This window comes from Colossoma macropomum, unplaced genomic scaffold, assembly GCF_904425465.1.
Source record: "Colossoma macropomum unplaced genomic scaffold, Colossoma_macropomum, whole genome shotgun sequence".
NCBI lineage: Eukaryota > Metazoa > Chordata > Actinopteri > Characiformes > Serrasalmidae > Colossoma > Colossoma macropomum.
In genome coordinates, this window is record NW_023494806.1 from 1,887,074 (window position 1) to 1,913,697 (window position 26,624).

At 40.7% G+C, this 26,624-nt stretch overlaps 1 protein-coding gene across 1 annotated transcript in view; it reads left to right on the top strand.

The window, feature by feature from the left end:
- Positions 1-26,624, top strand: part of aacs (acetoacetyl-CoA synthetase) — a 76,573-nt gene that overhangs the window by 11,172 nt on the left and 38,777 nt on the right. The window contains exons 4-10 of the mRNA XM_036598405.1: positions 797-910; positions 9,314-9,411; positions 11,045-11,159; positions 12,015-12,096; positions 12,553-12,703; positions 21,386-21,466; positions 22,653-22,777. Coding sequence (XP_036454298.1) covers positions 797-910; positions 9,314-9,411; positions 11,045-11,159; positions 12,015-12,096; positions 12,553-12,703; positions 21,386-21,466; positions 22,653-22,777 — 766 coding nt within the window. The remainder of the gene's footprint in view (positions 1-796; positions 911-9,313; positions 9,412-11,044; positions 11,160-12,014; positions 12,097-12,552; positions 12,704-21,385; positions 21,467-22,652; positions 22,778-26,624) is intronic.

Here is a 26,624-nt window from a genome sequence, read left to right on the forward strand (position 1 = left end):
TTCAGATTATTCCTGGCTTTTGGCAAATAAGAGGATACATTCAACTTCTATCTGTATCAGAGACGGTTTACTTCACTTTAGAGTGTTGCAAAGGCTCCATCTTTCTAGGAGCAGGCTTGCCAAGATCTATCCGGAGACCCAATGTAGACCCAACTTGCTCCCGATGTCAACAGGCTCTGGCCACCCATCATATCATATGTTCTGGTCATGCCAGAGGCTGGTACAGTTCTCCTATTATTCTCCGCATTTTACCCATCCGTGCAGTGAACCACCCCCATACATGCGCACTAGTGAGCACACTTGCCCGGGGAGCAATTGGGGGTCAGGTGTCTTGCTCAAGGGCACTTCAGTCACGTACTGTCGGCCAAAGGGAATCGAACCAACGACCTTCCGGTCACAAGGCTGGTTCCCTAACCTCCAGACCATGACTGTCCCCATATTTGCAACCAAGAGATCAGTCCTGGTCCTGGCCATTCCAATGCCCTAGCCTTTGCATCCTTACTGGCTCGACGCCTTAATTAATTTACTTTTTTACTTTATATTGTGAAGCATTCTGAGCTGCATTTTAAATGTATGAAATGTGCTACATAAATACACATTATTATTATTATTATTATTATAATCATTATTATTAGCATTATTATTCTAAATATTTCCACTGAAAGTCAGATCCAATCTGATTAGTGTTGCCCTGATATGTGTGATACTTGTTTATAATGTTTACTGTGTTTAACAGCTGTGTGTGTGTGTGTGTGTGTGTGTGTGTGTGTGTGTGTGTGTGTGTGTGTGTGTGTAGCGGAGGGGAGGGAGGAGATCGTTAAGGTGACGTTTGCGGAGCTGAGGCGGGACGTCGCTCTGTTTGCCGCGGCGATGAGGAAGATGGGCATTAAAACAGGAGACCGAGTCGTAGGTGAGTATCCCGACGACAACGAGAAAATCTGATATACTGTTATGAATTGAGATGTAAAAATACATCAGTAATAATAATAAAAATAATAATGCATTTTATTTATAGGGCACCTCTCATTTAGGTGAAAATGCTAAGGTGCTACAAAGCTGAACTCAATACAGTGATAAAGCATAACATTTACAAAAAAGACATTACCTGGCTAAAATGAGAAATAATAACTGAATAAGTAAATTAATAAATAATAAAAGCAGCAAACTGCCATGACATTAAAACACCTCGTAGTGCTCCGATCTGGAGGTGGTGATTCATCAGCATCAACAAAGTTGCTATGTGAACAAAAACTACCTCTAAAACTCCAGCAGCGCTGCTGTGTCTGATCCACTCGCACCAGCGCAACACACACTAACACACCACCACCACGTCAGTGTTACTGCAGTGCTGAGAATGACCCACCACCCAAATAGTACCTGCTCTGTGAGGGTCCATGGGGGTCCTGTGGGGTGCTGACCATTGAAGAACAGGGTGACAAAGTATGCAGAGAAACAGATGGACTACAGTCTGTAACTGTAGAACTACAGAGTGAGACTATGTGGTCAGTGGAGCTGATAAAATGGACAGTGAGTGGGGAAATGAGGAGGTGGCTGCTTGGTGTGTATAAAGATAACATATATATATATATATATATATATATATATATATATATATATATACACGTGTGTGTATAAATGGTTCCTTTCATGGTTCTTCGTACTGAGGTATTTGGCGGAAACCACCAAACCTGTGTAATCACACCCGCGCTGAAACTTTCAGCAGAGTGAAGAAGAAAGACTGGCTCTGTGTGTGTGTGTGTGTGTGTGTGTGTCTGTGTGTGTGTGTGTGTGTGTGTGTCTGTGTGTGTCTGTGTGTGTGTGTGTGTGTGTGTGTCTGTGTGTGTGTGTGTGTGTGTGTGTGTGTGTGTGTGTGTGTGTGTGTGTGTGTGTTACCTCATTTATTCATTTGACTCATTCAGTAATACTTTAATTTGTTTACAGCTGTTACTTGTTACATACACACGAGATTTTTCAAATATATGGATCGAACGTTGGGATTAACAAAAATGAACACTAACTAGCGCTAGGACCCCTGATATAACACACACACACACACACACACACACACACACACACACACACACACACACTCACACACACACGTATATATATCTCAATGTTGTCAGAACAAAACCTTTTATCTCCAAAATGGTAACTTTACAGGAGAAGGAAAAACATACTGTACTTTTAATGTAAGTCAATGGAACCAGAATTTTATCCAAGTCATTCTGGGTCGTTTATTTTGGTCCATTCATCATGAAATTTACATACAATATAAAGGGAAACAGGTATTTTCAAACTATGTCAAAAACTGAAAATGTCAAAAATAGAGATACAAGGTTTTGTTCCCACAGCAGCAACATGTATACATGTGTATATATGTATGTATGTATATATATATAGCTTCTATATGAATAATGTGTCCTCTCTCTCTCTCTCTCTCTCTCTCTCTCTCTCTCTCTACACAAATCTATATATATTTATATATATGTGTGTGTATATAGCTTATATATGTAATATCGTGTCCTCGGAATATTGTGTCGGAACAAAACCTCATATCTCCATTTTTGTTGTTTTTCAGTTTTTGACATAGTGTGAAAATGCCTGTCGTCCTTTAAATTGTGTATACATTTCCTGATGAATGGACCAAAATAAACGACCCAGAATAACCTGGAAAAAATTCTGGTTCCATTGACTTACATTAAAAGTACAGTTTGTTTTTTCCTTCTCCTGTAAAGTTACCATTTTGGAGATACAAGGTTTTGTTCCAACAACAGCGATATGGATGGATGGATGGATGGATGGATGGATGGATAGAGGACGCATTATTACATATAGAAGCTCACGTATCGTCAGTGTTGGGACAAATCTTTGCTTCTCTATTTTTATTTGTTTTCTTTTTTAAACATAATTTGAAAATACCAGCTGCCCTTTTACAGTGTGTTCAAAATGAGTGGACCAGTAGAAATAAGAGATACAGAAATATATGTAATAAGATATTTTGACATTACAAGTTATAAGTGTGTTTTTCCCTCTCCTGATGCTATTTTGGTGGTATTTCATCACGACAGTGACGATGTGGCTCATAGTGTATGTACAGTTCCACATCCTGACGTCGTATAAAAACAAGCCTGTGTGTAAATGGAGGTGTGTGTGTGTTTCTGTGTGTACGTGATGGAGAGTGTGTGTGTGTGGGTGGGTGGTACACTGTGTGATCCATTAGCTGTATTACCCTCTCTCTCTCTCTCTCTCTCTCTCTCTCTCTCTCTCTCTCTCTCTCTCTCTCTCTCTCTCTCTCTCTTTGTACTGCAGTAATAAATTAGGTGGATCTCAGAGTGCAGTGACTCATACAGCCACGTACGACTCACACACACACACACACACACACACACACACACACACACACACACACACACACACACGGATTCAGGTTTGGACTCTCTATCCGGTTAAACAGGTTGTAGATGTGACGTCACTGATTTTCACACTAAAGCTAAAGATAAAGCTCAGCAGCTTTGCTTATACTGTAATTCACACTGTACAGTTTACTCTCTAGGCTCCGCCCACAGATGAGCTTTCCCTGAATTTCTTGTTTTCAAAAATGCAGTTGAGGTCTTATGATCTGCTCTCACCCTCTGTGGTTTGAGGTGATTCTCTCTCGATCTGTTCATCTCTTCTTAAACTCTCCTTTAAAGTCTCTTCATATATCATGATCCTCATATGTTTCATATCTAAACGCTCCGTTATCTCCATCACTACTTTCCAAAACCAGCAGCTTCAGCAGCTGTAAACTTTCTGTATGCCGTTTCTCATGAGTCTCCGATGTGGACTGAATGAAGAATGAAGGGTTTCCGGCGTGATGGTCAGTCCTTAGTGATTTCCTGAGTGTCCATTGGTCAGTTTCACACAGAATGTAGACGGACACAAAATGGGTTTCCTACCATGAACTGCTGCTTCAGGTCCTTCCACAGCATTTCTATAGGGTTAAGGTCAGGACTTTGACTCGGCCATTTCCACAAACATTAACTTTATTCTTCTTTAATCTTTCTTTGGTAGAACGACTTGTGTGCTGAGGGTCGTTGTCTTGCTGAATGACCCACGTTCTCTTTGAGCTTCAGCTCACGGACAGATGTCCTGATATTTTCCTTTAGAATTTGCTGGTATAATTCAGAGTTCGTTGTTCCATCGATGATGGCAGATGCAGCAAAACAGGCCCAAACCGTGATACTACCACCACCACGTTTCACAGATGGGATAAGGTTTTTTATGTCCACCAGCTCCACACGGTGAGAGGCAGATGTCGTGTATCTCAGCCCCTCTTCATAGGCTCATAACTCTGGATGTGAGTCTGGTATGATCTCGTGATAAGATGGAATGAATCTGTTAAATTTAATAAGCAGCTCCTGATAATGAAGTACCGATTAGATGAGTCAGGTACTGGATGATGCTGGGCTTCCTCGAGTCGAGGAGAGGCTGAGTGGAAATATGCAGTTCTGGCTTTTACACAGTACTGTATACGTAATGGAAAATTACCCAGAAGCCTCAAGTGTTCAGTGAGTCACTCTTTACCTTTATTACAGCTTCTATTCTTTTCAGGAGACTCACTTTCAGTTCCTCAAAGAAATCCTGAATAAATGACGTCCAGGATGAAGAAGGAGGAGGACGAGTGTCCTGTTAGACCAGCCTGACCGTATTACATTAGTTCTGTTTCCGTGTGTGTGTGTGTGTGTGTGTGTGTGTGTGTGTGTGTGAATATTTATGGCCACTTTAGAGATGAAGCAGGTCGAGCTGAGCTGCAGAGCACTTACTGAGATTTAACTAATGAAGGTCTCTCTCTCTGTCCCTCTCTCTCTCTGTCACTCTCTCTCTCTTTCTGTCCCCCTCGCTCTCTCTTTCTGTCCCCCTCTCTCTCTCTTTCTGTCCCTCTTCTCTCTCTTTCTATTTCTCTCTACTTTCTCTCTCTCTCTCTCTCTCTCTCTCTCTGTCTCTCTGTTTTCTCTCTGTCTCTCTCTGTCTCTCTCTTCTCTCTCTGTCTCTATCTCTCTTTCTATTTCTCTCTTCTCTCTCTCTGTCTCTCTTCTCTCTCTGTCTCTCTCTCTTCTCTCTCTGTCTCTCTCTGTCTCTCTCTTCTCTCTCTGTCTCTCTCTGTCTCTCTGTTTTCTCTTCTCTCTCTTCTCTCTGTCTCTTCTCTTTTTTCTCTCTCTCTCTCTCTTCTCTCTCTCTCTCTCTCTCTCTCTCTCTCTCTCTCTCTCTCTTTCCTTCGTTCTTTTTCCTTTTCTTTCTTTCTTTCTTTCTTTCTTTCTCATTTCTGTCTCTCTGTTTTCTTCCTTTTTTGCCTGTTGACTTTATTTTTTCTGGTCTGTCTCTTTATTCTTTCTTTGTTTCTTTCTTTCTACTTTTCTGCCTTTCTCAGCTCTTCTCATTACGCCTTCTCTCTGTCTGTCTGTCTCTGTCTGTCTGTCTGTCTGTCTCTCTCTCTCTCTGTCTGTCTGTCTCTGTCTGTCTGTCTGTCTGTCTCTCTCTCTCTCTCTCTCTCTCTCTGTCTGTCTGAACCTGTTATGAGATTAGGGAGATCAGTGGGTCAGTGCTAATGCCAGTGCTGTTTGTTTGCGTGTTTGTTTGTTTCTATGTCTCTGTGTTCGTCTCAGAATAATAATACAAATAATAATAATAATAATAATAATATAATTTTCATTTGATTTTAGTTGTAAAATTGTAAAGTCACTGTGAAGATAGAAACATTACACTCTACATGAAAACAACAGCCCAGTTACACACAGGAGAGCATGTACAGTCATCAGCCTGAACAAGACATTATTAACCCCTGTGTGGTGTTCAGGTCTGTGGGACTCATTTTCACTGTTTACCAAAAGGAAAAAATGATGTGAGTGTGTGTCCTTCACTCTGTTCTCCTCCTACATGGCTGCTGTTAGTGTGTGTGTGTGTGTGTGTGTGTGTGTGTGTGTGTGTGTGTGTGAGGGTGGACAACATGGAGAGGCTGCTGACTGGCTACAGCTGCTAAAGGAGAACCCTACGCTGGACACTTGTGATATTTTACACATCTGGTATTTTTACATAAATTGTTATGGCTGTATTGATTTATTGATCCAGCAGACCACTGAGTAACAAACACTTCAACACCACACAAGGGTTAATATGGATATAAACACACCTGTCATTCCTACAGTGAGCTGAATCGAGTACTCCTCTGATATTCTCTGGAGTGGCGGAAATGATCTTCCACCAACTGAGCGACGGAAGCCGAGAGACACACAGACCTTTAATTCAGTGTTTTCACTCCAGGTTTGGAGCCGCTGCACTGTACAGTTTAGTGTTCCTCTCTGCTGTTCACCTCGTTTAGCTCAAGAAGGGCTTAATTAGCTAATAATATCAGGTATTTTAACCAGGAAACCACAGTTATGCAGTGCAGGGGTTTCAGGACTGGAGCTGAACTCTGAACTAACTGCACCAGCAAACTTACAGAATCATGTCTGACGAAACACGGCGTCGTTTTTCCGCCCCACGACATTCAGTCTGATATTTAACGTTAACGTTTCTCCATTCAAACCTCATTTAAATCAGAAACAGAGAGTGAAGTTATACCGGCTGTCTGCAGCTCCGTTAGGGGGCGACTGTTCATCTCTCGGCTGGTAACATCAGCTAAAGTGATCTAAAGGCCAGCATTGATCACATCTGTGTTAATTAGCTGATGTCGTTACCCTCCTATGATCACAGAGTGTTTCACCTCTTTATGAACACCATGAGATCCTTTACCCACCCTGACGTGAAGAACCGGTGGGCTTCTGTGCTGTTAAATGCTCTGAGAGACTCTCCAGAATAGGGGGAGGGGCTGAGTATGAGATAAATATATCAGGAAAACACTAATTTGGTATCTTTCTGCCAGGAGTTCAGGGGAAACTGTATAAGGACCACAGCCTGTTTTATCGACTTTGTCGAGGAAACGTTTTTCTCTTCCAAAGTCAGGAGAGGAATTTTATCCATCTTTCACCTCTAGTTATGTTCGTGAGGAGCAGCGAAGCCAGAAATTCAGTCCCCAATATGGCGGCCACAACAGAAAAATCACGTGACTGAAACCAGAGCCGGTTTATGAGGAGTCTGGCCACTTCTTATTTCCCCCGTTATATCAAAAACAGGACTGCTAAACAGCAGAGGGCACCCGTGAGTCCCCGTGAGTCCTCAATGAAAGGGAGTGAATGGAGCTCAACGGCTAAAAACAAAAACTTAAAATAGTTTCTAATCACTGAACCAGAACGTTTCTTTAATTTTAGAAAGTAGAAGTGGATGAATTTCACTAAAAAAGAAAAGAAATCTCACCTGTATCTTTCCTTTTTCTACAGCAAACGGGTTTTGGGCTGCAGAATGCTGGCATTACTGCTACTGAGTGCTGATTGGTTGGCGAGCGGAGCAGCTCATTGGCTGTTCGCACTCACTGACATCATGAACGTACATGAGGCGCCGTTTTAAACTCCTATAACTCGAGTTTAAAAGCTCTTAAAAATATAACAGCAGTGTTAAAATCTTTTATGCTGCTCTGTGTTCAGGAAATGAATGAATTCTTGTACATTAAAAAAGTTTAAGCATTTATAAACTATGATTTTGCTCAAATGCTCCATATCAACCCATCCATTTTGGACTCACTCGGTGGCGCCCTCTAGCGTTTGAGAAACCCAGAAGACATTTCGGAGTGGTAACTCTCCTCTCTACAAGTTCTCAGTGAGACAGACCGAACTATAAGAGCTTAGAGTGTCATAAACGAGAGCGTGTTGGTGTGACTGACCGCCAAACGCTACTGAAACAGGTGTAATGAAACACTAAGAGACACTTAAGTGCACTAAAACAATAAAATGAGTGAACAGTGTGTGTGTGCAGGTTACGGTACCGCTGTAGGAACCTTTTAGAAGAGCTCACGGTTCCAAAGAGGACACACTTTACTGTACTGTTTACACACGGTTCACGCAGCAGGATATCCATCCTGTCCATTACGGCACCTCACTGCTTATATTTACCCTCATTGTTTATCTTACTGTCTGTCCTCAGCGAGAACCTTTCACTCTGGCCCTCTGACCGCGCTGTACATTTTGGACTCTTAACAAAAGACGGTTCTTCAAGGGTTCTTTAGTAAATGATGAATGCCTCTCAGTAGGACCATGAACACTCTAACCGTTTGCATGCTTAAATGGTTCTTTGCATGGTGAAATAGTTCAATATAGAACTATTTATCTTTACTAAAGAACCCTCGAAGAACCATCTTTCGGGGTTCTTTAGTAAGGATAAATTTTTCTATATAGAACCATGAACACTCAAAGAACCATTTCTATGCTTAAATTCTTTGCGTGGTGAAATGGTTCAATATAGAACTATTTATCTTTACTAAAGAACCCTCGAAGAACCATCTTAGGGGTTCATTAGTAAAGATTAATTGTTCTATGTAGGACACTAATCATTTGCATGCTTAAATGGTTCTTTGCATGGTGAAATAGTCCAATATAGAACTATTTATCTTTACTAAAGAACCCTCGAAGAACCACAGTAAAGACAAATTGTTATATATATAGAACCATTAACACTCAAAGAACCATTGGCATCCTTAAATGGTTCTCTGCATGGTGAATTTTTTTTTCAGTCTGGTGGAGAATGTGTTGTATATGGTTCTATATAACCAAAAAGGTTCTGCTTTTGTTACAACATGACATTGTAACCTTTTTGCTACTACATAGAACCCTTTTGAAAAGGTGCTATATAGAACCATATGCAACACATTCTTCATCTTTGCATGGTTAAATGGTTCTGCACATTGATGGAGAATGTGTTGTATGTGGTTCTATCTATGTGCAGAACCATTTAGCCATGCAAAGATGAAGAATGTGTTGTATATGGTTCTATATAGCACCTTTTCAAAAGGGTTCTATGTAGTAGCAAAAAGGTTACAAAGCTTAAATGGTTCTCTGCATGGTGAAAGGGTTCTACAGAATGTGTTGTACCCTTTCACCATGCAGAGAACCATTTAAGCATGCAAATGGGTCTTTGAGTGTTCATGGTTCTGTATAGAACCACTGTCTTTACTAAAGAACCCTTGAAGAACCTTCTTTAAGAGTGGACGAATGCGGCAGAATTTAATTCAGCTGAGTGCTCCCAAAAATAGCTTTATGTGGAAAATTAACAGCAGGTCATTCTGAGACCTTCACTGTCTAAAGACTGATCAATTACACTGTTAACTCTCTCTCTCTCTCTCTCTCTCTCTCTCTCTCTCTCTCTCTGTCTGTCTCTCTGTCTCTCCCTCTCTCTCTCTCAGGTTATCTTCCTAATGGTGTCCATGCGGTGGAGGCGATGTTAGCTGCTGCCAGTATCGGAGCGATCTGGAGCTCCACCTCTCCGGACTTCGGCGTGAATGTAAGAGCTCAGTACTGTAACAGCTGGTTCAATTGGTGTATTTAAACTCCGCCCACAAATGTGTCCTTCTGGAACGTTGTGTGGTCATTCTGTCATTGTGGTGGTAAACAGGGCTTGAATGTTGATGTATAATTCAGTTGTAAAACCTAGTCTGTTGTAATGAACAACATCAGTACAGACCACTGACCATGCACCACTGACCAGAACTGCTGACTGTAACAACACTGACTGTAACACTGCTGATCGTACAGCGATGACCATAACACTGCTGACTGTGATACCACTGATTGTAACACCACTGACTGTACACCTTTAACCGTAACAACCATAATGGATCATACACTGCTGACCATAACATTGCTGACCATAACACTGCTGACTATCCACTGCTGACGTAACACAGCTGACGGTGACACCACTGACTGTAACACTGCTGACCATAACACTACTGACTGTCCACTGCTGACTGTGACGCCACTGACTGTCCACTGCTGACGTAACACCACTGATCGCAATACTGCTGACCGTAACACCGCTGACTGTAGAACAGACTCAGTTTATATCACAATACCTACATTTAGAGTCGGTTATTCATTCAGCCTAATGAGAAACTGTAGAACAGACTCAGTTTATATCACAATACCTACATTTAGAGTCAGTTATTCATTCAGCCTAATGAGAAACTGTAGAACAGACTCAGTTTATATCACAATACCTACATTTAGAGTCAGTTATTCATTCAGCCTAATGAGAAACTGTAGAACAGACTTAGTTTATATCACAATACCTACATTTAGAGTCAGTTATTCATTCAGCCTAATGAGAAACTGTAGAACAGACTCAGTTTATATCACAATACCTACATTTAGAGTCAGTTATTCATTCAGCCTAATGAGAAACTGTAGAACAGACTCAGTTTATATCACAATACCTACATTTAGAGTCAGTTATTCATTCAGCCTAATGAGAAACTGTAGAACAGACTCAGTTTATATCACAATACCTACATTTAGAGTCAGTTATTCATTCAGCCTAATGAGAAACTGTAGAACAGACAGATTGTGTAGGTAACATTATTGTGTAGTTTAACTGTAAAGCAGCTGCTTCACTCAGCGCTCTCCAGAATCCGGGTCAGCTAGCAGCTAAAGTGGGTCATTTAAGGGCAAATCACTCACACACATATCTGACCTGTCAGCTATGCAGCGTCTCTCTCTCTCTCTCTCTCTCTCTCTCTCTCTCTCTCTCTCTCTCTCTCTCTCACATATAGACGTGTATAAATAAAGCAGGTTTGTGTGCCTGAGGGCTGAAGTTGTGAGTAAATGGAGTGAAAGCAGCTGCCTTGTTACCAGCTTCTACTTTAGTGACCACTCAGGCCAAATGCAGCTCATATAAACACGTATACAACACTGCCACGCGGTGGACACAACAGGGAACTGCAGCTCAGCTTAACAAACCCAGTCAGAGTGGTGTTACAGATAGAGATGGGGTAGGGGGGATGTATCTGTATGCTTATAATAGTATATTAATATTATTATTGTTGTTGTTATTATTATTATTATTATTATTATTATTATTATTATTATTATTATTATTCACCTTTCTCTCGGTCCCTCCCTCCCTCCCTCCCTCTCAGGGCGTGTTGGACAGGTTCTCTCAGATTCAGCCGAAGCTGATTTTTTCGGTAGCGGCGGTGGTTTATAACGGGAAGCTGCACGATCACATGGACAAACTGCAGAGGGTCGTGAAAGGTAAAGAAACGTACGCACTCACGCTCACTAACATACACTCACACTGCTCTACAGGACTTAATAATTAATATTAATAGTATTAAGAATGACTTACGGTATATACTGATTAATTTATGCTAGAATTGTAATAATTCATGGCACATACTGAACAATTACACTAGAAATTGAATAATGTATAGTGGATGCTGTATAATTTGTACTAGAAACTTAATCATGTAGAGTATATACTGAATAATTTAGACTAGAAATGTAATAAAAACTGAATAATTAATCATAGTTACTGAATAATTCATAGTGCATACTGAATAATTTGTAGTAGGTACTGAATAATTTATAATAGATACTAAATAATTCGTAATAGATACTGAATAATTTATAGTGGGTACTGAATAATTTATAGTAGGTACTGAATAATTCATAGTAAATATTGGATAACTCATAGTGGGTACTGAATAATTCGTAGTACATACTGAATAATTCATAGTGGATACTGAATAATTCGTAATAGATACTGAATAATTTATAGTGGATACTGAATAATTCGTAATAGATACTGAATAATTTATAGTGGATACTGAATAATTCGTAATAGATACTGAATAATTTATAGTGGGTACTGAATAATTCATAGTAGATCCTGAATGTAATTCATAGTGGATATTGAATAATTCACACTAGAAATCAAATAAGTTAATTATTATTAAAATTAGTGGAAACTGTATCATTTATACTAGAAACTTAGTCATTTATAGTAGATACTGAATAATTTATACTAGAAATTTAATTATTCATAGTCGTTACGAAATAACTCATAGTAATTACTATATAATCTCCACCCCCCCCCGTCTCTCTCAGGTCTTCCTGATCTGAGGAAGGTTGTTGTCATTCCTTACGCTCGTTCCAGAGAAGACACAGACCTCTCTAACATCCCCAACAGGTGAGTTTCTGTATTTATCTGTTTGAAGATGAAAACAAGAACATGTTCTGGTTGTGGGACGTTCGTCTGCTCTCCATGATAAAAACACTGCTTTAATCTCTCTCTCTCTCTTTCTCGCTCCCTGTCTCTGTCTCTCACTCTCTTTCTCACTCTATCTCTCTTTGTCTCTCTCTCTTTCTCTCTCTCTTTCTCTTTCTCTCTGTCTCTCTGTCTGTCTCTCTCTCTCTCTCTCTCTCTCTCTCTCTGTCTCTCACTGTTCTCTCTTTGTCTCTCTCTCTCTTTCTCTTTCTCTGTCTGTCTCTCTCTCACTATCTCTGTCTCTCTCACTTTCTTTCTCTCTCTCTTTCTCTTTCTGTCTGTCTCTCTCTGACTCTTTCACTCTCTCTTTGTCTCTCACTTTCTCTTTGTCTCACTCTCTCTCTCTCTCCTCTCTCTCTCTCTCTCTCTCTCTCTCAGTGTGTTTCTGGAGGATTTTCTGGCGCAGGGTAAAGAAGGCGATCAGTTCCCTCAGCTGGAGTTTGAGCAGCTTCCGTTCTGTCACCCGCTCTTCATCATGTACTCGTCTGGCACCACCGGCGCCCCCAAGTGCATGGTGCACTCTGCAGGGGTGAGAGAGAGAGAGAGAGAGAGAGAAGAGAGAGAGAGAGAGAGAGAGAGAGAGAGTGTGTGTGTGTGTGTGTGTGTGTGTGTGTGTGTGTGTGTGTGTGTGTGTGTGTGTTGTCGTCTAGCACCTTGTCTTCTCTTTGTTATGTCAAAGAAAGGATGTTTGCTGGAGAGTTTAAAGCGAAAAGGGTTCCATATAGTACCAAAAAGGGTTCATTGGCTTCTAACAATGATGGAACTCTTTTTGGTGGTATATAGAATCCCTTTTCAAAAAGCTTCTATATAGAACCGTCTACAGCACAATCTCAGTCAATCTGATGATTTAGTGACGCAAAGAACCCTTTAATCATGCAGTGTTCATGGTTACATATATATATACTGAAGAACCCTTGGAGAACCCTAGGTTCCTGAGGTTAGGGTTAGGCTTAAAATTCTTACATATGTCATATATTATATATAAAATATGATAAATTTAAGAATTTTATATATATATATATATATATATATATATATAATATTAAATCACAATTAGATATTTATTCCAAAGTGCTCAGCCCTGCTTTTACCCCAGCAATAAGCACTGTGCTGACTGCATGCCTTAATCAGCACACACTCACCTCAAACCGTGTGGAGGTGTTCAGTATCTCTAACAGACTGGATTCTGTGGTTTCTGACACAGTTTGACACACAAGCAACGTTCACATGCAGCCGTTAATAATCCGACTAATAACTCTATCAGAATAGACTAGTCTGATTGAGGCCATTCAGAATGCAGTTTCTATCAAATTAAATGAGGTGGGTAATCCTGTAAATAATCCGTTAAATAGAAGAATAATATCCGTGTAAACACCTGTATCTGATTACATTCCCTATCGGAAAGTTTAAGTATGCTCTGCGCGTGTGCATCACGTCCATAGATATACATACACAGAAGCCGCGTTGGGTCCAGCCAGACACGTCAACAGCACTGCCATTTTGGGGCGGTCAACATCGCTACTAGACTGCGTTCAGTACCATTACAGAGCGGCAGTTTAAGAAAGATACTGTCCAAAATTACACTATTTCAGGAATATCACACTCAGAAAGAGGGATATGATTATATAACGGAGGGAACGCAGTGATCCACACTCATGTCTGTGTGATGTGTATTGTTTGTGTGGTGTTTATGTAGATATAGTCGTGTGGTTGGTGAAGCACAGAGAACCTGTTGATGTGATTGTTTTTCCTCTGGTTTTATATTAAGCTTATTTCAGCTGAAGTTAGCTTCTTCTTTGCCAGCTTCATGTTCGAATTTCTACCTTAAATGGTGCAGCTTCAGGCACCAGAAAGTAACTGCTGCTTCATTTAAGGTGGAACGGGGAAAATCGAACAAGAAGCTGGCGAATAGGAAGACAACTTCAGCTCCGTCCTTCTGTGTATTAAGTTTAGAAGTGATTCACACATTGATGGATTTGCTGATTGTGTTTTTCACTCTAAACTCTGACTGAATACTTTCCTGCTGGTCTGGACGGCTGATTATCACGATCAGTTATTAAAGTAATAAAAGCTACCGAGAGCAGATCCGTGCAGCCTGGATTAATCTGTGTCTGAGGATTATAACTAAACAGATTTGGTGAAAATCGGTTGAGTAATAAGGAAGTTGTGGCTGATTTAATCCTGAGACTCTTCGTCTCTCAATACAAGAGAATCTGTTCACAAGCGGATCTTGACCTCTCCAACATGGCGGCCGTGCAGACGTATCGCCTCAGATAGAGAACAACAGACAACACGACATCTAAGTATGGATATCTAAGTTTATAACGTTCAACATTTATGCTCTGATCTTTAAAAGACTTAATAATAGTCTGCAGGATGGATTCGCACGAAAATATGAACAAATAAACAAAACACAACTATAAAGCAAATTAAAAACAGACGGAAGTTTCCTAAATCGCCGTATTGCTCGGCTAAATGGTTGCTGGTTGTCATGGTAACGTCTACACTAAGTGGTTCTCTACGCATGCGCATAATTTTGGATCTGATTACCTGTAGTGATCATGTAAACGGAGATGTTCATCGGATTGTTAAGTACAGTGAGCATATAAACACATCAGTCTTCATCTGTAATCGGAATGAATTCGGTCAGATTGGCACAGATCTCTGCATGTAAACACAGACGCTGTGATCTTTAAACGGGACGCTGGCTTTTGGCTGAGCGGTGGGTTTAAAGTGCCCTGTGTTACCAGTGGAGGCCACTAGGTGTCGGTAAAAGTCCATTCGTAGCACTGCAGAAGAGGGAAAGCGTGCTTGCATGGAAATAAACATCCGACCTGCTTTCATAATGCATCATTTTTCAGAGTCACATTTCAGAGATTTTCACTCAGAATCAGCTCAGGTTTCAGAAAACCCAACAAAGCAACGTTTTACTTTACAGGTTTTCAGTGGAAAGAGCAAAACTTTTGGTTCTTGAGGTTGGAGAGAGCTTAAAATTCACACACATACACACACAAATATATATACACACCGATCAGGCATAGCATTATGACCATTCCTTGTTTCTACGCAGCTCCACTTACTATATAGGTGCACTGTAGTTCTACAGTTACAGACTGTAGTCCATCTGTTTCTCTGATACTTTGTTAGCCCCCTTTTACCCTGTTCTTCAGTGGTCAGGACCCCCATGGACCCTCACAGAGCAGGTACTATTTGGGTGGTGGGTCATTCTCAGCACTGCAGTCACACTGATGTAGTGGTGGTGTGTTAGTGTGTGTTGTGTTGGTACGAGTGGATCAGACACAGCAGTGCTGCTGGAGTTTTTAAACACTGTGTCCACTCACTGTCCACTCTATTAGACACTCCTACCTTGTCAGTCCACCTTGTAGATGTGAAGTCAGAGACGATAGCTCATCTGCTGCTGCACAGTTTGTGTTGGTCATCCTCTAGTCCTTCATCAGTGGTCACAAGACGCTGCCCACAGGACGCTGTTGGCTGGATAGTTTTGGTTGGTGGACTATTCTCAGTCCAGCAGTGACACTGAGGTGTTTAAAAACTCCAGCAGCACTGCTGTGTCTGATCCCACTCCGACCAGCGCAACACACACTAACACACCACCGCCACGTCAGTGTTACTGCAGTGCTGAGAATGACCCACCACCCAAATAGTACCTGCTCTGTGAGGGTCCATGGGGGTCCTGACCACTGAAGAACAGGGTAAAAGGGGGCTAACAAAGTATCAGAGAAACAGATGGACTACAGTCTGTAACTGTAGAACTACAAAGTGCACCTATATAGTAAGTGGAGCTGATAAAATGGACAATGAGCGTAGAAACAAGGAGGTGGTCATAATGAATCATATTTATGGAAACATAATATTATTACGTTTAGATATATATCGGACACATAATTATGTAAAGGTACGACATTTGAATGAAAGATAATGGAACGTTTCTATTGAACTATGAAATTTTAACACAGCTGGTGTTTTCAAATTCTGCAAAACTATGAAAAGTGACAAAAATAGAGATTTTTATTGCAACATCAATGATAAATATACATGTATACATATATAATTCATATAGGCCATTTTACAAATGGGTACTTCTGCGTGTATACACACATAATACATATGGAAGTTATTCTTACTCCTCTTATTATTAAAATCATTGTTATTATGAAAATTATTACATGTAAATACATAAGTATAATTTATAAGGGACATTTGACATGTAGGTACTACTGTGTGTGTGTACACATATAATGCACATGAGAGTTATCATTATCCTTATTATTATTACTATTATTATTATTATTATTATTAGTAATAGTAGTAGTACTAGTAGTAATACATATAAATACATAAGTATAATTCATAAGGGACCTTTTACAGGTACTTCTGTGTGTTTACACATATAATAGGCCTACATATAGAATATTACATAGAGGTGCTTATATAAATATAATTTGTATGGGGTGTATAAATGACCCCACGTCCTGATGAAGTATGAAAACTGAAGTGTGTGTGTGTGTGTGTGTGTGTGTGTGTGTGTGTGTGTGTGTGTGTGCGCGCGCATGCTTAACAGTTTTGTGTAATTTTTCACAGCTTTGTCTGTCGGCTTTAGCAGCATTTGTGTCTAATATGTCTCTCGCCAGCTGGATAATTAGAGCCCTATATGTGTATGAACACTCTCTCTCTCTCTCTCTCTCTCTCTCTCTCTCTCTCTCTCCTCTCTCTCTCACTCGGCGGGTAATTAAGGTTGTGTGTATGAAAACAGTGGCAGGCTGAGGCTCTTAGAGGGCGGATAATTACAGGCCGGGCTGAGCCGAGCGGGCGCGTTACAGCGCTGTCAGGCCGAGGAGTGTGATGATGAAGGCTCGCGTGTCCCCCCCCGTCCACTTAAAGCGACTTTAGAGAAGTAATTAGGGACGACTGAGGCTGGACCTCTCCGTATTTATGACCACTACAGAGAGAAATGAAAAGCCTTTCGCCGTGCGGTTCAGGAGTAATTGCAGTGATACAGTATTTGTTGTTCTGGTTCTGAACTCCGGCGCGGAGGATTTCAGACGAATCAGTGACTGAAGCCAGAGTGCGAGTTAAAGTGCAGAATGTCAGCCGTAATGTGAGGCTATTTGTGTCCATATCGGATGAATCATGCAGGAATCGCAGTCATTTTTTTCACCATTTTGAAGGAGATAACTGTAATTACCCTCTCCAGGCTCCGCCCACCACGCTTTACAGACGAAACAGTGCCGCACAATTCAGTTTTTATCAAAACACCTACATTTGGAGTGAGCTGTTCATTTCTAATGATATTTATTCTGCATATGTGTGGAAAGGCCACATTGTTAGAACAGATCAGGTGTAGTTTTTATGTGTAATTAAGAAATTATTTGCTTTTTTAGAAATAAAATCATTTCTAACCCATATGGAAAAAAAAATATGGACGTGTTTTTATATATTTGAAATACATTCCAAACAGTAAATGTATTTCATAGTATATTAACCAATTATATTTCAAAAAATGTATTTATTTTAAAATGTATGGGGAAATATTACACACAGAAATGTACCATACAGAAATAAATGTATGTAATTATGTTTATCAAACCGAGTCTGTTCTACAGTTTCTCATTAGGCTGAATGAATAACTGGCTCTAAATGTAGGTATTGTGATATAAACTGAGTCTGTTCTACAGTTTCTCATTAGGCTGAATGAATAACTGACTCTAAATGTAGGTATTGTGATATAAACTGAGTCTGTTCTACAGTTTCTCATTAGGTTGAATGAATAACTGACTCTAAATGTAGGTATTGTGATATAAACTGAGTCTGTTCTACAGTTCCTCATTAGGCTGAATGAATAACTGACTCTAAATGTAGGTATTGTGATATAAACTGAGTCTGTTCTACAGTTTCTCATTAGGCTGAATGAATAACTGACTCTAAATGTAGGTATTGTGATATAAACTGAGTCTGTTCTACAGTTTCTCATTAGGCTGAATGAATAACTGACTCTAAATGTAGGTATTGTGATATAAACTGAGTCTGTTCTACAGTTTCTCATTAGGCTGAATGAATAACCGACTCTAAATGTAGGTATTGTGATATAAACTGAGTCTGTTCTACAGTTTCTCATTAGGCTGAATGAATAACTGACTCTAAATGTAGGTATTGTGATATAAACTGAGTCTGTTCTAGTAAAGTATAAAGACTGTTTTAGATTGGTTTGTAATCTTGAATGCATTCTGAAGGTATCAGGCAGTAGATATGAGAGGCTGTAGTAGTAGAACGTGTTCTGTCTCAGTGCTCTGAGTCCTAAACTCTGCTTTTTACCATCAGTTTTATAAATAAACGCAGCAGTAATGCTTTAAATCTGCTCCTTTATGTGACAGGTTATTGGTTATTGCTCTCGGAGCTTGTCGGTGGGAGTTCTCGCGGAGTTACCCGGCGTCTTCCCTGCTTTAGTGTTCCGTGACGTCCATTGGAGCTTTGTTATTGTAAAATCCCTGATTTAAATGAACTCCTGCAGGCTTAAGTGTTCCTTCGGAGCGGGAACGTGCTTCATTTGAACTGTGTTGGAGTTAAACAGTGAGTCATGGTTAGCTTTGATTCCCTGCAGAGGGACCTCTAAGCTTCTTCATCAACGACCCAGCAGCAAACTTCATTTAGCAGGAGAATTAAAGCGGATATTAAAAATGTACACAGTTTTACCCACTTAGCCCGACTGTAGCTGATCAGACGAGACGTTCTGGCGTCTGAAGTTTGCGTCTTTAGCTTTAACGCAGGAGCTAATGTGGCTAACAAGTGGTACAAGCTGCTTGTCTAGGAATTATGATGCTAACTGGTCGCCTGAATCATCACACGCCTGCCTCAAACTGTGCTGAGTTGTGGACTGGACCCAGATAGTAAGAACCTTTTTGAAAAGGGTTCTATATAGCACCAAAAAGGGCTCTTCTATTGTTATGATGTAAAGCTTGTTATACCAGAAGAACCTTTTTAGTGCTATTAGTGAACCATTTTCACAAAGGTGCAATGTCAAACAATATGCAATCAATCTGAAGAACCTTTTTACCATGCAAAGAACCCTTTAATCATGCATCATCTTTATAGAACCTTTGTCTTTATTAAAGAACCCTTAAAGAACCATCTTTTTTAAGAGTATGGCTATGTTGGTCATGCATTTTGTCAGAGAAATCACGAGCTCAATTTCAGTGTTTAGGGTATTTTTCATGTTTTATTATATCATAATTATCACAGCATTAACATTTGTCATATTTAAAATTATTGGTTTGGTTAAATGTCTGTATAGTATAATGAAGATTTGAGTTTAAAAAAAATAAACATCACCTCCCTGGCAGTACCGCCACAGCCCACTGGGGGGGGCGCACAGGTTGAAAACCACTGATCTAGAAGATGAAGATGATTTCAGTTCTTTATTTCGTCGAGCATGTGGTCGGTCTCAAAAGTGCTGTGCTGCGTCTCGCGGGTGCTGTGTTAAACACTGCTTGCTGTTTCCGGGACAGCGCTCTGTTTTCACACATGCGCTGTAACGTCCAGGCAGCCTGCTGTTACTCCTCTGGCCACTAGGAGGAGCTGGAGGGCAGGAAGCGTTAATTAAGGTTGAGTGGTGACAGCTGTGGACACCACACACTACTCTCCGCTCCGTCCTGGGTTCCCGCTGCCATGTGCACGTTACTCTGACTCAGCCGGTAATCAGTAAAAATCCTCTAGTCTCAAGTTCTGAGTGTTTCCCTTTCCTGAGGGACTGTCCAGTGTAAGTTTATATATATAAAAAAAAGAAAAGAAAAAGGGGAAAAGAACAGCTCTACTTTAGTCTCTGTCTTGGGGTACCTTTAGTGGAAAAAGGAAAAGAAAAAGAGCAGGAAAAGAAAAGAAAAGGAAGCTTTTGTGTCAGTTCAGGGATCCGTAGAGTATCCTTGGTAAACTCTTCAGTCGGCATTGCCGCCAGTCTTTCTGGTGGTGCCCTGTTTAGCATGTTGGTTTGCCAGTGGTGGGGTTGAGAGTTTGATCCCCACCTTTGGCTTGTTACGTTCTTCGTTTGTTGCTTTCTTCTTCTTAGGTTTGTAGTTTTCTCTTTAATACTCAGTCCTTCGTTTGCCTTTGCGTTATCTCCTTCCTCCAGTGCCTTCATTGCTCTGCACTTCAGACCACCCTTTAGTGACCGCCTGGTGGTTCTTCCATTAGCATGTCAGTCTAACTACTAGAGCAGAGGTCACTAATAGGTGGACTGCGGTCCGAGTCCGGACCCAGACGCTGTCCTATGCGGACCTGGACCTATAATCGATAAACTATGGAGAATTATTTAATTTTGATGGGGTGGTCCTATTTTAATCGCCGTAACTTTTCAAGCCTTTACGGTTTGGCTTTAGCGGCCCAGGAGACTCACAGACCAATCGCATGCGTTGTAAATATCACACGTGGCGCTACTCAGCCAATCAGATCTGTGCATTACGATGAGCACAGGGGAGAGACGAGGCGAGACACAGCAGTCGGAGAAGAAAGTGCGTCAGAGGGAAGTTATTTCACATGACGTTCTCTAAAAAGAGAAAACTGACAGTAAATGTTGTTGAAATATGACTGAATTGTACTTTATTTGATTTGATATTCAGTTGTCGACTGTATAAGATGTTGATATACCTACTAGGCTACTTCAGTAAACAGTATACGGCACTGAATCATGATGCAAGTTAGACATTATGATGTTCCGGACCTTCGCTTGAGGAAATTTTCCTCTAACTGGACCTTACTGAATTTTAATTGAAGACCTCTGCTATAGAAGATCATGGGTTCGCGCCATGTGGCGTGTAACATGCGCAGACTGAGAGAAGTGAAAGAAATCAGAGTAAGAGTTTTTTGCACTGAAAAACCCCATTACTGAGCTCAAATCCAGCCTCTTTATTAGATTTATAGATTTATAGACCTTAATCTGCTCTAAGAAGTCAGAGTATGCTTTTACATGACCACTAAATAATCCGATAACTGATGAAATCCTAATTAATGGATTATTAAGTGCATGTAAACACGCTCAGTGGTTTCTGGTTTGTTGCAGTGAAGGTTAAATGAGGTCATTGAGTTGAATAAGGTGAAGCTGGTTGATGGAGTTGAAGCCTCACACCTTTTTTAATATATACTACTTTTTTCTCACCTGTTATCTCTCTCTCTCTCTCTCTCTCTCTCTCTCTCTCCACAGGGCACTCTCATCCAACACCTTAAAGAACACATTCTCCATGGCAACATGACAAGCAATGATGTCATCATCTACTACACTACGGTAGGTCACATCACACTGAGTGTCAAAAGTTTGGGGACGTCTATATTTCTACATATTTCTATATGATTTAAACACATTATCGTGTTTTCTTTGTTAGTCTTGCAGAAACTTAGCAGGTTCATTTAGAGATGTTATAATATCTGAGCCAGTGTTAGTGAGGGTGTTAGCTTGGGAATGAAGCCAATGGCCACGCCCACTTTCTCCCCTTGTCGTGATGTCAGCACTCAAACCGTTCAGGTGTTCAAACCCCCTTTGGACCAAAAGAGCTTCAGTGTGAAAACTGTCGAATCGTCATTTAGACCTGATTCTAAATTCATTCTTTGATGATGGTGAATCTGAGTGATGAGGATAAATATACGCAGAGCTTCAGCTCAGAGATGATTTATGGTGAACGAAACTGGCAGATCAATAATCAGTCAATAATCAGTCAGTAACAGAAATTCAAAATTCAAATTTTTAAATCAGGCAAAATGTCCTCAAACTTTTGACGGACGGATTTTGTGACAGAGTTATTGTAGCTCGTAATATGAAATCTAAACCCAAATCAATATCACACACTCTGTTTGTCTTTCTTTCTCTTTCATTTCTTTCTTTTTTTCTTTCTGTCTTTCTTTCTCTTTCTCTCTTGCTCTCTCTTTGCTTCTTTTTCTTTTTTCCCCTCTTTTTCATTCTTTCTCTTTCTTTATCTCTCTCTGAATCTTTTTCTGTCCTCCCTCTTTCTTTCTTTCTTTCTTTCTTTCTTTCTTTCTTTCTTCCTTTCTTTCTTTTTCTTACTTTCTCTCTCTCACACTCTGCTTCTTTTTCTTTTTCCCTTCTTTTTCTTTCTTTCTTGCTTTCTTGCTTTCTTGCTTTTTTCCTTTCTCTTTTCCTTTCTTTTTTAATCTCTCTGATTCTTTTTCTTTTCCTCTTTTCCTTCTTTCTTTCTTTCTTTCTTTCTTTCTTTTTCTTTCTTTCTTTTGTTCTTTCTTTCTGCTTGTTTTACTTTTTCCCCCTCATTTTTTTCTCTTTTTCTCATTTTCTCTCTCTCTGCTTGTTTTTCTTTTTCCCCTTTCTTTCTTTCTTCTTTCTTTCTTTCTTTCTTTCTTTCTGTGCCTCTCTAAAACATTCTCAAAACAAAACGTTCTCTTTTCCCTCTCCCCTTCTCTTCTCTCTCTCTCTCTCTCTCTCTTGCTCTCTCTCTCTCTAGATTGGGTGGATGATGTGGAACTGGCTGATTACCTCGTTGGCTGTCGGAGCTTCAGTGGTTCTGTATGATGGTTCTCCTCTGGTTCCAACTCCTAACGTGCTGTGGGACCTGGTGGATCGGCTTGGGTAAGAGAGAGAGAGAGAGAGAGAAAGAGAGAGAGAGAGAGAGTTATTGTGATTATTGGGATTATTAGGGCCGTCAACTGATTAATATAACTCATCACATTTGCTCACATTCATTCAGGCCCCCAGTGTGAATGAGCCACTCGGTCTCGTCAAGTATTAAATATGAATTATTAAAAATAAGACGTAGTGGAGTGACAGTCCGAATGAACCCGTCCAGACTCAGTCGTCTCTGCAGGGTTTGCAGGTTTTCGCTCCAGCTTCATCTTCACTGTAACACCGTCGTCACCGCGGGGCCGGTGATGTCATCAGCGTGTAATCGGCCGGCAGTGTGACAGCACCCATCACTCTGACCTTTACGCGAGTGACGTGTCGCCACGGCAACGTGGAGGAAGAGAGCCCTGATTGGCCAGCGGTGATTCAGCCTTGAGTTATTGTAGTGATCCGTTACTGAGCTTTATGAGGAGCCGTCCAAAGCCGGGGGACTCAGAGTGGAGAGAGTGTGTATATTTATGCAAGATTTGTGTTCCTCGGCACACACACACACACACACACACACACACACACACACACACACACACACACACACACACTGTTCTCCTGGCTGGTAGTGAAATCCTTTATTCTTAGCTTTCATTGTCTCTTTTAAAGAGGTAAAAAATAGAGACAATGGAAGAGCAGCTTTAGGGAACCTACTCTGCTTTCATTAGCTGCTGTGCTGTAGCTGGAGTAGCTGAATGTGGGGTTTTTGAAGTTAGCAGTGCTCCACTCCTCCATCTGGGACTGTATATAAATAAATATATATATAAATATATAGAAATAGAAAACCACCTTTTTGTTTCTACGCTCACTGCCCATTTTATCAGCTCCACTTACTATATAGGTGCACTTTGTAGTTCTACAGTTACAGACTGTAGTCCATCTGTTTCTCTGATACTTTGTTAGCCCCCTTGTTCTTCAGTGGTCAGGACCCCCATGGACCCTCACAGAGCAGGTACTATTTGGGTGGTGGATCATTCTCAGCACTGCAGTAACACTGACGTGGTGGTGGTGTGTTAGTGTGTGTTGCGCTGGTCTGAGTGGATCAGACACAGCAGTGCTGCTGGAGTTTTTAAACACTGTCCACTCACTGTCCGCTCTATTTGACATTACCTCGTCGGTCCACCTTGTAGATGTAAAGTCAGAGACGACAGCTGATCTGCTGCTGCACAGTTTGTGTTGGTCATCCTTTAGATAACTTTAGCTGATGTTAACAGCCAAGAGATGAACAGTCGCCCCCTAACGGAGCTGCAGACAGCCGGTGTAACTTTACTCTCTGTTTCTGATTTAAATGACGTTTGAATGGAGAAACGTTAACGTTAAATATCAGACTGAATGTCGTGGGTCTGAAAACGACGTCGTGTTTCGACAGACGTGATTCTGTAAGTTTGCTGGTGCAGTTAGTTCAGAGTTCAGCTCCAGTCCTGAAACCCCTGCACTGCATAACTGTGGTTTCCTGGTTAAAATACCTGATATTATCAGCTAATTAATCCCTTCTTGAGCTGAACGAGGTGAACAGCAGAGAGAAACACTAAACTGTACAGTGCAGCGGCTCCAAACCTGGAGTGAAAACACTGAATTAAAGGTCTGTGTGTCTCTCGTCTCTCAGCTTCTTTACGGTTTTCCTTTACAGTTATTACAACCAACTGCAGAGGAAATTGAACGCATCAGGCTGAATCGGCCCTCAAAACAGCGGCGACTATACAGTGTGACGTCACGCGAAATGCGACAATATAGAACCAATTTCTGAAATAAGGAACCCTTGAAGAACCATCATTTTTAGAGTGTAGAAATGAATTATGACCAGTTATTATGACATTATAAGTGGACCTTACATGGAAAAATGAATGTAGACTCTCTAAATTATTATGAAATAACATAAAATGTTATTACACTTGAATACATACAACTTGCGAATCACTAGTCTGTTGTAAGGGAGGGGTTTCCGATAAAGTGGCCGGTGTGTGCGCGCGGCTGTCCGCTGCGGTATGAATAAAACATACCAGCTCCTCTGTTTCTTCCCGTGTAAAGCGATTCTCGGCGAGCCCCCCGGATCAGGACCCTTTGATCCTGGCAGATTCATCGGGCCGGATGTTTTAAAGCAGGTCGATATTTAATCGGCTGGACATTGTACAGTCCATGCAAATGCGAGGCACGAAGGCGCTGCATGGAGGCATGTGCGGGAGAGCAGGGCAGCGTGTCGTCACGTCGCCTCAGCGCGGGATTATTACAGGCTAAGGAAATTGGCCTGGTGTTCTGTCGCTCTTTTCCACACTTTTAAATGGAAGAGAAAGAGTGGAGGTGAATCCGAATGCCTTCAGATGCAGGACGGATCAATATAAACACAGTGCTGCCTGCGAGGCGCTTTAGAGGAGCGTTTTTCTTTCAGTGCTTAATTGTTTCTCGAATTTAAAATGATATCCAGCTAAAAACGTTCAGCTGCAGCTTCCGTTATAAAGCAGTAGTTCTCCAAAGTGTACAGCAGGGGTGTCAACCTCAGCCACTAAAAGGGCTGCATTAAAAAATCTCAATAATTCTGTGTTTTTATTTTAGTTTTGCTTAACATTTTTGCCATGACCCCAACTGGCCATTGTTTGTTCAAAACATGCCAAAACTACAACAGCAAAAAACAGGCACTGAATACTTAAATGATTAAAAAATACAGCGGATACTAGAATAAACAATTAAAAAATAATTTTAAATAAAAACAACTTGGATTTACAGACAATGTTTTAGTCCAAAATCTTCTCAAAGCTATCATAAAACAGTGTCTCAGTCATCAGGCAGTGAATTCATAACCATTTCATGTAGGAACTTTCTGTGAGGGAGCTTTTAGAGGTGGACGTCTGGTTCCTATCAGCACCACTGTGAACAATTCTCGGTAGAATGGAACATTTCACACCAAACCACTCTGAACGACTCTGTTTAACTGTTTAATTATGGAGGAATTTTTGGAAAAAGGGTGGAATTCCCCTTTAAGGGTTAGTGTTGATTAACGCCACTGCAGACGCCAAAATCACAATAACCACCAACAAATATTCAGGCCTAAGACAGCCACCGCACAGCGTATACTAGAGCAATACAATACTAGAATAAACAATTAAAAAATAATTTTAAGTAAAAACAACTTGTTTTATATAAAACTATAGACTATTTTAGCTCTTAAACCTCTTTAAATGTCCCCAGTGTACAGTGGGGTTTTTAAAACTGCCCATTCACTTAAACTGGACACCTGGTATCTTGTTTTGTGGTGCAGTCCCATAGATCGTTGTTGGGGTGGGAGCACACATTGCATTGCAGTGCATGCTGGGAAATGTAGTGCAGTTCATGGTGAAATGGGCTAATATTAATAGAGAATTAAAATATTTTCGTGGGCCAGATAGGATCGTTCCACGGGCCTGACTTGACCCACGGGCCTTGTTTTTGACACATGGGGTCTACAGTGTTTCCCTTCTTACTGCAAACGCAGTAGCACTGGAGATGGAAAGCTCCTGCTAACCAGTAAAGGAAGCGTATGCACCAAAAATTAGCCTTCTGTATGCTGTATACCTAAACCAATACAAATAGACAAAGATTTGGACAGGCTTTAAAGGGGAATTCCACCAATTTTTCAAAAATTTCTGCATCTTTCAGTTATTGAGATGTAGACAAAGTCGTTCAGAGCGATTTGATGTGAAATAGGTGTTCTTACTGACTGATGTCTTTACAGTGGTGGTGATAGGAACCAGGGGTCGCCATGACTACAACACAAATATAGACATTTTATTTACTATCCAAAACCACCAGTGAACCTACACGAGTCTTCTGAGTT